Source organism: Heliangelus exortis, chromosome 21 (assembly GCF_036169615.1).
Source record: "Heliangelus exortis chromosome 21, bHelExo1.hap1, whole genome shotgun sequence".
Lineage (NCBI taxonomy): Eukaryota > Metazoa > Chordata > Aves > Apodiformes > Trochilidae > Heliangelus > Heliangelus exortis.
Window position 1 is genome coordinate 1,802,230 of NC_092442.1, and position 12,194 is coordinate 1,814,423.

General features: G+C 44.8%; 1 protein-coding gene across 2 annotated transcripts in view; it reads right to left on the reverse strand.

The window, feature by feature from the left end:
* The window catches only part of CASTOR2 (cytosolic arginine sensor for mTORC1 subunit 2), a 113,289-nt gene that overhangs the window by 44,069 nt on the left and 57,026 nt on the right, over positions 1 to 12,194 (reverse strand). For both annotated transcript variants that reach the window (XM_071765235.1, XM_071765236.1), the window contains exon 2: positions 7,713 to 7,783. In XM_071765235.1, coding sequence (XP_071621336.1) covers positions 7,713 to 7,783 — 71 coding nt within the window. The remainder of the gene's footprint in view (positions 1 to 7,712; positions 7,784 to 12,194) is intronic.

A 12,194-nucleotide genomic window follows, 5' to 3' on the forward strand; every position in this document is an offset into this window, starting at 1 on the left:
TCAGAGGGGTGTCATAAGGCAGGAAGTATGAATACACTCCAAAAACAAAGCTTTGTTATTATGTTTGGCTAAAAAAGTGGAACATGGTAAGGTAAATTCCAAAAATAATCATTATGTCCACTCTCACTGGAGAACTGGGTTAGGAAGACAAACCCAGGTTAGGCTCCATCCTGCTCTCAGGAAACCTGGCTGCCCCCTCTTCCTTCCTCTTCACAGGATAACCACTGAAAATGAGCAAACCTGGAAAAGCAAAACCAGCTCCCAGCTCCAAAAGCTGGTGTTGGCTCCTGAGAAGGAAGAAGAGAGCAGCAATTTGTTGCGGTTTTCGTTTTTCTTCAGGGAGAAGCAAAGGTTGGGTAGAAGTTTGGCTCAAGATACGTTCAGATCAGGGCTTTGGGTGTAGCTGCCCCTCAGTGCACTGAGTTTGATGCTCTCTGGGCATCCATCAAGAGCTGGGTCCTACCCATCCTGATGCCCACAGCTTTTTGCTCCCTGCCAGGGCAACATTGCTCAGGGCTGAGCCTCTCCTCACCCCCTCACTGCTTCACCACCAAACGGGCTCCATAGCCCCAAATAATCGAGGATTTTCTCTCTGGCAAACAGGGGGCAGGAACTGCAGAAATCAGCAGATTTCTCATGTCCTGACAAAATTTTCTCTGTGTTTCAAAAACTCTTGGCAAAGGCTTTGCTCACAGAATCTGGAAGCTGTGGGGTGGGGAGGACCCAGCCCAGAGGAGCAGTTGAAGGCCAGGCTGGTGGCTCAGGTTACTGTCAGCAAAGGGACATGGACAGAATGTTTCACCCAGAGCTGAAAACCACAGAAATTAAAAAGCTGAAAATAGGAAAGTGTTGCAGTTAGGCTCACATTCCCAATACTTTCTGTATTTTCAAACAAAAAAGCACAAGGAATCCCTTTTATTCTGATTTTTTTTTTTTTAATCACATTTCAGACAACACTTCACTGGACTGACAGTGCAGAGCAAATAACCACATTTCAAACAAGACCTGAGGATGGAGCCATTAAATTACTAACCATACTACAACTGTTTCCTTGAGGTGGTGAGACCTAATCCTATGCAAGATTAAATACTAAAATGAGATTTTTAAAAGATTATGCACCTTTTTTCATAAAAGGGTATTTTTTTTCCCACCACAATCTCCAATCTCTTCCGCTGCAGATTTACTCAGTAGGTTTGCAAGTGTACCCAGTATAAAAGTTAACCCTGTGGGACAGAAGCTACCTCAATAATTATTTATTATGGCCACTGCCTGTTACATTATCAAAGCATTTCCACATGTTTGCTAATTAATCTTCATGAGGTCTGTTACGAGGTGATTTAATAGGATTATCCCTACTTCTCAGATGAGGAAACTGAGACAAGTCCAAGGTCAAAGAGAAAAGCCTGCAGCAGACCTGGGAACCCCATCCCTCTGCTCTAACTCCTCTCCCTTCACCTTGTGATTGCAGCAGCCCTTCCACTAACCCAAAAAAGAGTTCCTGTCACCCTGAAGATGATGGTTGGTCTGGGTGTCACCATCACCTTAGTACTGCACACAAAGAGGAAAACATCCTCTGTTTTGTTTTAGCTGCACAAAAAGCTCAAAGCATCAAACCTGCCTTTGTCCCTCTCAGAAGAGCTGTTAGTCTGGAGTCCAACATTTCCAGAGTTGGACACAAGGAATTCAGCAGATTCTAATAAAACCCAAACAACATGACACATTATGAGAGCTCCTACCCATACCCCATCACTTTGGCTTTGCCCCAAGGCTTGCAGAAAGCTAGAAAAAAATTATTTTTCTGAGAAGAAAATAAAGGTGAAGTTCCTAGGCAAAAAACTTGCCACCTTTCCCTGAGAGCCTGTGTCTAGGTACAGATAGGATGGAGGTTTGGTTGGCTTTCCCTCCCAGGTCACTTGACCAGGAGGATCCTCCAAGCCTGCCAGCAACAGACATTTTTCTCACTTCAACAAATGACTGCTGACTTTTGGGAAACCTGAGAAACTGGGATCTCCACCTCCTGCACCAAAGAGCAAATCTGACCAATGAGGTCAGAGGCCAAGCCCAGGGAGTACCCCGTGCTCCCATTTTGTAAGGGATTACTGCAAAAAGAAATGTTTTCTCTGGTTGCAAGTGATGATGGACTGCTTTTATGGAAGGTTATTGTAGTCTCATCATTTCTAGTCTAAGGTCACAGCAGTTCTGAGATGCCAAGGTGGAGGAAATCCACTTCCTCATCAGGTCATGAACTTGAGGAATATACGGCTTGAAACTTAAAGCAGGTTCACAATTAACAAAGTTTGGGAGCCAGGGAAAAGGCATTCATTTCTCTGCTGTATTCCTCCTCTTTCCCAGGGTACTCCACCCAAAATTCAACTTAAAAAGTAGGGGAAAGATCCCAAATTCCAGTCCTACCAGCACTTGAAAGATACAAATTCTCCAGAAGGTCTTATGGAGCGTATCCAGCCTCAGCCTTTCTGGGGTGCACAGTGAGCAAGTTTCCACCAAGCTGCCAGGCTGTGGTTAGCTCCAAATAAAGGCAAAATATAAAAGCCACCAAGTCTCCTTAAGTCCTGCCTTAAAAACAAAGAAACAAACAAAAATGCACCAGTGGAACAGCACACAGATGGTCAAATGAAACAAATAAGCAGGGCTGCTACTTCTCTGTTGAGCCGTATCTTGCTTTTAGAGACCAACCTAAAATTTCAGTGAATCATTCCACCAGCTCAGCCAAAAAAGCTTTTTTAGGTCCTAGATTTATGAGAGTGAGTTGATAAGAGTGAGCCATGGTATTTATCTGCTCATCTATCTCAGACTTTGGAAAGTACTAGGAAGCAGGCAAGACGTAATAAATTTAAAGGAGGAAATTGTGGCCGGTCAAGTGGTTCAGGAAGAGCTGTCTGGGCTTTCTCACCACGGGCTGTGAAACAAAAATAGATATTGATGCACACCCATCTGCTGGAGGAAACAGTAAAAAAGATGTATTATTTATGCAATATTTCCTTAAATAGGAGCAAGCAGAAAAACAGGACCAAGGGGCTTCTTGCAGCAGGTTACAAACACAAGGCAGAATGTGTGCTATCAAGATTTGCAAACCCACTCAACATGAGCTCTTAGCAGGAGCCAAAGTGCTCCTCTCCCCAGGTGACACAAACCAGACCTTAGAATATTACATATTTCTCATCCTTTCCTCCCTTCCCCTAAAAGCTTCAACCACCCAACCCTAATGCCTTTCAGGAGAGAGCAGAAATCCCAGGTAATCACAGCCCCTCCTCCCCACATAAATCAATGTACAGCAGCATACATGCCTAGCAGGAAAAACCTTCCCAACCAAACCTCTATTTCTAATTACTCAGCAGTCAAATCCCCGTGTTCTTAATTTGAATTTAGGTCATTAATACCACATTACTTAAAAAACCTGCAAGCCACAGACACAGTGTAGCCTGGCCAATACAGAGATCCAAAAGAGAGTGATTGTGCACGTGTTTAATAGAGAAAAACATCTTCTGCTTAGCAACCAGCCAGCTCTCCTGGAGGTCCAGGGAAAGGAATTCAGTGCTAAAAATGTCATCAAGCAAATTAAGCCACTGTACCTGAGATACAAAGGCCTAGCCACTGGATAATAATAAAAAAAAGGCCAAATAGTTATAGAGGGATATTCTAAAAACAGATGAATCTATGAGCCTGCTTCCCTCTGTATCTTTAAATAAAAGTCAGATTGCTCCCAGCTAGATGGATTCTGTGCTTGCACTTATTTATAAGCCGATTTCTTGCCCATTTTATATACAGGATGGGAGAGAGGACACTGAAAGCAATTTACCATTTTGATGTTATTGAAAAAGGGACTCAGTGAGGTACTAAAGCATATGATGGTCCTGAATTCAAGGTCAGATAGGGAACAGGTTGTCTGGGGATGATGGCTATCAAAACAAAGCACTGCCAGCAGATGGGCTTTTTTATTCTTTTTATCCTTCCTTTTTATTAGAATGAGGTCAACATTTTATGAATTCTGACAAAATCTCTCTGCTACTCTAACTAGTTGAGATTTTTCAAATAGTTCCATTATTCTTAATGTACTGTGCAATTTATTGTGAGGCATGAACTGAGATCAGGCACCTCCTCATTCTGAAAGCTCTGAAAATACATGGCCTGACAGAATTTACTGGCTGTATCAGGCAGCCAGAGGAGGCTGAAGGAAGGACCATCACCTTCATCTTGCAGATGAACCCCAGCGTGGGGAGATGGAGTCTCTCTCCATGTTCACACAGAGGATCTGCCCACTGCTGCTTCAGTACTGAAATTTAATTTTTCTGCCTCTGCTTCCAAAGCTGAAATCTGCTGATTGCAGTGACCTACCTGAAATGGGGTGACCAGTTCTAGGAACACAAGAGTACAGGCACCCCCAATTTCCCTGAAACTGGAATAAGGATTTTTACCAGCTTGGAAATCAGAAGCATTCACTCCTCCTGTGATTTCTTTTCTCTTTCTCTGATACCTTTCAAGTGTCTACAGAGTAAAAGGGACATAAACCAAGTGCTGTGGCTGGGAGGGGAGGGAGCTGGCCTTGAAAAGGGAGCAGAGCATCTCAGGGAGCAGCAGCAGCCACCGCTCAACTTCCCTGCCACGCGCTGGCTGCAGGGTGGGTGATAAATGCAGAGATTTTACACAGCTGCCCAAGCACCCCAGCAGCTGGGACACTTGTCTTCAAGCAGGGGGGCCATGGCCAAACTCCTTCTGCTTATTCATCTCAGAATCAGCCAGGAAAAGAGCTTTCTGGGCACTGTCCCCCTGTGTTATGTGGTGAATAAATTTCGTTCTCGTCAACAGAGCAAAGCCCAAGGAACGGTCACTGAACAAACAAGGTTCTGTGCAGATATAATCCCCACCTCACCACCAGGGAATTAAAGCAAAGAATTAGGCTGTAGCCATTCCCTTCCAGCACCATGAATGCCTAAGCAGGTTACAGCTTTGCACAGCAGACATTTTCTGGGGAGAAGAAATAATGACTTCTTTACCGGCCCCGATTCACTTGCTGCTCTCAGGGAAACAAACCTGAGGATTATTTTTTAACAAAACACTTAAGAATGATTCCTGCATGTCAGGATGTCTGAAGTGTTAACCTCCAGGATTGCTGAAAGTGCCAGGATTTCTCCAGCCTGTTCTTTTCCCCTCAGTGCTGTCTGTGATGTGCAGGAGGGACATGGCTAAGGTGAGACTTGCCAGCTCACCGGGAAATCTCCTCCCTGCTGTCACAGCAAAAGAATTCCTATGGGTGCTGGACAAAGCAAGGTCCTGATGTCCCACACAAAGGCTTCAGAGACTTACATGGAGTTTGTTACAGGCTGGAAGAACAGAAATTAGCTGGAGAGGCAAAAACAGTCACTTCTTACTGCTGGACTTAATACCTAAGCTGCTCACCAAAGGTGAAAATTTACCTTGGAATTCTTGAGCTGAACCTGGCCCTTGGTGAGTCAGGTCAGAGAGCAGCTCCTGCACTCGAGGCAGACAGGATTGGTGCTGTTCTGCAAGAAGGTGGGATGCTCCAGTTCCTGGAGATTTTGATCCTGCTAAAGTCCATGGGCTGGTTATACTCTCTAGAAAGGCCAAGTCAGATTCCTCCTCCTAAGACGTTTATAGCCAGACACCAGGAGGGGAGCAGAACCCTTTCACTGGTACAGGGAATCCTAGATGGTTGAGCCTGAATTCCTCCAGACTGGAAAACATATGGCATATGAAACCAGGAACAGGGATGGAGCAACAGTGGAGTCTGTGGTCAGGGCTAACCCTGAGAGGAAGTTCTGGATGGTGTGGTGACAATTCAGAAAGAGCATGGGCTGGACATGAACCCAAAGGTGATGGGGTTGTGTTAGGAGAGTTAGCAGGATGCAGAGCATACAGGTCTTGCCATCAGATCATCACTTAGCAAAGAGAAGGTGATGAAGCAGCCAGCTCTGTGACACAACTACCCATGCTGGGGTTTGTACCTGTCTGTGTTAACAGAAGATGCTCTTCCCATGCTCCTTCTTCCTCCTGCACTGCCTGGAAAGTAAGATTTTCTCCAACAAGGTTTTGCTTTAACATCCCAACTGCATGTGGTGGATTTGAAAAAAGGGGCTGGTAGATACTGCCAAAACCACAGCCCAAAGGAAGCCACCCAGGCACTGTAACTCTCAGCAGGGAATTCATGTGCCTGTGAGGTGCTGCACGGTGTGGGGATGCAGACTCCTCCTGAGAAAGGCAATCCCCAGGTTTCTTGCTCAGCCACCTGCTGTGGCCCTTGAAAAAACAAAATAAAAAATGTTTCTCCTCCTCTTGGTGACTTCTCTCCTCAAATGAATTTCTTGGAGGGAGGCTTTACATTCTCCTGTTAGAGAAATCCAAATTTGCCTTGATTTCCCCCCAGATACCACCAATAATAAAGAAGCTGAAACCACTAATAGTGGCAGTAACATTTTTATGCATTTTCTCCCTGAAAAAATACAAGAAGGGACATTCTGGTAGCATAATTGTATGTCACCTCCTCTTCTGGGAGCAAAAGCAGAACTCATGGCATACACCTTCAATCAAACCCCACAACTCCCAAATGACAAACAGCAATGGCAGTAAAGATCCATTCCCCTATTCTCATCCTAATGATTATTTTATGAAAATGTTTAGCCACCACTGCAGTGTTCTAAAATGTAATAATTTATTCTATTATACATTTAAGAGTATGTCTGAAACTGAAAGGAGAATAATTCAGCAATAGAACCAATTATAAAACTTCGACTCTGTTCTAAATAAAGATAGCACAGTTACTTATTGTCTCCTTAAATTCTGAACATTCCAACCCATGGAATATTACAATGTCTCAAGTAGCTACTCAATAGTTAATTCCTATTCAGAAAAGAAAACATCTTTTTTAATGTTTTAATGAACTTTCTCCAAACCAGTGAAAGACTTTTAATTCCAACCACAGAAAGCAGGGACTGAACAAAAATAATAATAGCTGCACAACACTTCCTCATTCCACCACCTCAGTAACACTGCTACAAACAAAACCTCCCCACATGATAAATGTTATTACAAACTATTTCCATCCACAAAGCCAAACCATTCTCTCCATCAGCACTCGCCCAACGTCTGCAGATTCCAAGCAGATCCCAACCTCCTCTGGCACACAGCCAACTCCACCTTCCACATGGGAAGGGAGATCTTTAGCCACCCTGGGCAAAGGTGGCACATTTATTGCCAAGAGAGCTGGGTGTAAGCAAAGGGGAGGAATCACAGCTGCCAGTGCTGAGCCAAAGGAGCAGATTCACAGCTCCTCAGCGTTGTGGGGAAGATACAAACTGCTCATCTTCAAGTGCTCCTTTTAGAGAGAAGGGCTGGATGACAAGCTGGAGACCCAAGATGTGGTGATGCTTGTAGATGCTTAGGGACAAAGGCCAGCTCCTTTTAAGACAATGACATGCAGATGGCTTTGCTTTTTCAAATATGCTCAGGCTGCTCTTCTCACGGCATTCAAATATATTCATATTCCACGTGTGAAACGCCTTGTTCACAGCAGCAGAGACACTGTGCTTAAGTGATCAAAGCACCTTTCATAGCTGCACTGCTAGCACTGACACACAGACCTGTTTTACAAACGCTCTGGTTTATCATCTCAGTCAGAGATGATGTTTTCCTCCTCCACCTCCAGGCTGGATACCCAAGCGGCACACGCTGACACTTACCCAGGAAGCCCTCTTCATCCACAATGATGGTGTAATCCTCTGGGGTTTCTGTGAGGCTGAAGAACTTGCACCTGGAAAAGGCAAACAGCAGGAGAACAGGATTAGCTGCTGGAGTGAGCAGAGCCTGAGCTTCCACCTAAAATGGAGGGCCCTTTCCCACCCAAGCTGTGCCAGAGGACAGAGCCACAGCCTGGTGTCTGTGGAGAGGCCCGAGGCATCCACAGACCTGGATTTTATTCCTGGCTCAGCCACTCAACTGCATGACCCACATTCCCTGCTGCCTGCATATGCACAACGGAGCTGGTAAAACACTTATTATTTTTATGATTTAGTTCTTAGTTACTTTTCTTAATTACCATATCCCTAAAGGCTCCCTTGTCACAGCCCAGGACCTGCTGCATTGCACTGACACACAGCAAAAAGCTTTGCTCACTGCCTGAATGCTCCAATTCCCCTCCCCAAAGCCTCCCCATGGTTCCCAGCTGCCCCTCTCTTCCCTATTTACCCACTGAACTTTCTTGCCTTGTCAAGGTTTGACATCTAATCTCTCAACCAAGCCCCAGCATCTTTTCCTGCTGTTCCAGAGGCTTTTCCCACCAGGAGACAGCATCCCAATTCCCTTTGCTCATCCTTGCCCCTTCTTCTCAGATGCTTCCCTTCCCTGGAGAGCTCCAGGTGAGGAGCCAAGTGGCAGCTGCCACTGAGCACATGAACTCAAGGTCAAACTTCCCCCTCCCTTGTTCTGCTCTTGCCTCTCTGGGCTCACCTGGTGACCCCGTGGGCCATGTGCAGTAACAGCCTCTGCACCTCCTCCAGCACTGAGCACAATGTCACCCCTCACCCCAGACACAAAACTAATCTGACATGGGATTCTTTCACTGGAGACACACAAACAAACAAACAAACAAAAGCCTTAAGGTCTAACACCACATAGGGTGGAAATATTTTCCCCCAGTGCATCAATATATGACAGCAACATCTACTGGGAAAAAAGACTTCCTCCAGCTTCTCCTCCTCAGTTGGTCCCCAGCAACAGCAGGAAGGTTTGCACCACATTTTTTTGCAAGCTCAAGCACTTGTTAAGTTTCAGCACAGTGCTGGTGGGCTCCTCTGACCCACACAGGGCTCCTGGGCCCCCCCAGGAGCATGCCAGAGCATACAGGCTGTGGCTGACACCCAAGCCACAAGAGAAAATTTTCCCTCTGGATGCTCAATCTAGTGCAACAGGAAGAATTTGTGTATACAATGAGCAGGATTTTGCAGTTACACTGCAATACTATCAGATTTGTCTGAGGTCACCTACAGAAAATATTTTAAATACTGGAAAAAAATAAGATTGATCTTAAGAACCCCAAATTTCACAGTGTATTTGCATTTTAATTCCGGCATGGAGCACAGTTCAACAGGACTTGAGCTGTCAGGGACATGCTCCTGAGCACCTGTGTCTTAAAGTCTTCAGGATTTCTGAAAGCCAGGAACCCCACTGGTGGCCCAGGACTCAAAAAAAAAAAAAAAAGGAAGCATTCACTTGATTAGAGAATCAAGACTACAGACTGGCTTAAGCATTCTTTGCACCAGCTGGAAAGAACCGAGCCATCCCCTCCAAAAACAACAAGGATTAAAATGAAATGGCTGCTGCCCTCCCCCTCACCTCATCAGAAGAAACAACATGCAGCTCTATTACTGATCTGCCATGGAACCACCAGGATTTCATGTAAATGGGAGCTATCAGCCACCCTGCCTTCAGAGACTTGTCCTCTTTTCCTAGAAGCATCCGTCACGGCAGCCAAGCGTGACACCCTCCATCCTCCCAGAGATGCATCACTATAAAATACAGAACTGGCCCCACCACAACAGAAACCACAACTTAATTATTTTGTGTCATTGGTAATAGCTGCTGTGACAGTCACATTTACTAACTCAGCTCCCTCCAGGAAAAGTGCCAAAAGAAGCAGGAAACAGCAGAAGCTCAAATGTTTTTACTCTCATTTCTAAACTGCACAGGGATGCTACCTGGGCAGCAGGTGATCCTGGCTGGGTAATCCCTTCTGGGATGCTGCTCCAGGAGGTAGAAGTACTTATTATTTAGTGGATGAATACCCTGGAGAAGTCACTGAAATAAAATTCCTTGCTACTACTATCAGGCCAAGCCACATGCCTGCTGATGAGGGAAAAACTGGTGGTCTTCAAGAAGAAAACATTAATATTAAAAAAGAAAGAAATCTTTCCTGATCTGTCCTGGCATTTATGGGGGAATTTCATCCCAGAACAGTAACACACGTCTGTGTGCACACATTGACCCCAGCAGCAAAAGTATGATTGTGACAGATGCCATTTTCTTAGCACACATTCAGAAGTGATAATATTTAAGGGATATGTACCAATGAAATCCAATTAAATCCCTGCTGGCTCAGAACACATGTCAGAACCTCACATCTTCATATACCAGCTCAAAGCCCAATCCCCACCTCACAGCAATTCTGTGAAAGGTCAGCAGCATAGAGACATCTGAATTTAAAAGCAAAGTCTTTTCAGCAGGACAGAGAAAAACAGGGGTCCTTGCTGCACATATTCCCTTTGTTCAAGCCAACGATGCATTCTTTTTTCCCAGGGAAAAGCTAAAAATGAAAAATTGGAATTACAAACACTGTGTGATAAAAAACGGCGTGGAAAGTGTTCTTACCATTGCAAGCTGTCAAAACCTAAGTCCTCACCCTAAAACATGTGCCTCAGCAGAGACATGTAAAGATCTAGTTCCACTGTGAGGGCAACTCAAAAATTGTGTCTTGAATCACCAATGACAGAAGGAACTCGATGTCATAGTTCTCTCCCACACCATAGTACAGATGCCTCTTCCAGTCAAGTAGTTGAAATAATTTTTCTCTTCCCTCTAACACCAGTTCTCAATAAGCTGAATTCTAACAGCATCTTCTATTATCACAACAAAGCCAAGAAAGCAAAAGAATTGCCCTTTAATCATTCTCAGCCATCAGGCAAGCAGTATTTCTCTAAATCCATGTGGAAAGCATCTATGTAAAGAAGACAATTTTTTTTGGTTTCCTATTAGCAAAACCTCGGAGAGATTCTTCTGGATTTCTGCCTTCTTCATGTTTCAGCACATTTCCACTTCAGCACTGCTGCTGACTTTGACTGCCTGACAACATATGTCTTTTCCTGGCAACCCAGCAAATGCAGACCAATCTATGACTGGATTAGATCATTGGAACTGCAAAGCTTACACTGTGTATGGAAGTAATACCCAAGCTTGCACGGAGCAGGAAATCCTGTGTAGGATGCAACAACAGCATCATTTCAGTTTGCAAACAGGACTCAAGACTCCACAGGAGAAGCAAGCAGGCAGGAGAGCATACTGCTTGGCCTTGTTTGCAGGGCAGGACCAGAAGAACCTCCTCAAGGCACTTGGTCTCCAGTCCTCACAAGGACAGGATACTGGAATGAACACAACTTGCACTGGTTCTGGGTCCCACACAAATCACACCTCTGTGGGGCTGCTCATCTGAAAGCTCAGCACATGAGATGGTCCTGGAGGCAGCCACAGGTCTTCTCATTCCTTATCAAACCATTTAGTTAATTGTTGCCTGTGTTGCAAAGCTGTTTGTTCTGGGGAAAGGGTCCTCTCAGAAGGAGGGGGTGAGGTTGGTCTCCCCACAGGTCAGACCCCACAGCCTTCCAAAAAGCAACCTAATGCCCCAAAAGCATTCCCATGCAAAGTCTGGAGGTAACCCAGAAGTTTTCAAAGGAGCAGATGAACTGAATAAGCACGAAGCAGCAGCAGAAAGTGAACCTGAGTGAATATGCAAAGCATAATTTGTTGGGTTTTATTTGAGGCTACCTTATTTTAGACAAGGAAGGATTTGTATGCTTCCCTCTGTACATTATCATGAGAAAATATATCCTCAGTACAGAAAGACAGTCTCATGCTAATCATCTAATTCTTGATGATCTTCTTTGCAGTATTTATAAATAATGACAAGAGGTGGATTCCAGTAGGACATATTGTGAAATGTATTTAGGAAAGCAGTAAAGAACACTTGTGCTGTTACTGCGTTTTGACATATTTGTGTAACATGTGAAGTACTTTACACCATCAAATTGCAAGACTATACAGTCACATGGCACTGAAACTTGAAAACAGTGAAATGACTGGTGCTTTCTAAACAGCACATTTATTTGTTAGCCAAAACACTTTGCCATCTTTTTGGTGAGCCTGATAAAACACAGCTCAGCTGAACTCCAAAAACATAAGAAGAGGCCCCTGGCAGGAGCTGTGAGCTGATTTCCCACTCAGCACTCAGGTCAGAAAGAGGTGGGCTCACCTCTTACAGCAACTGAATTCTGCAGCCTGGTATCAGAAAGCTGCTGCCCTGGTAAAAGGAGAACTGCTGTTCACATGAGCTGTTTGCCCACACTCCTACTCTTGTCCCGACCAAGGGAAACAGCAAAGGTGTCACCAGCACTGTT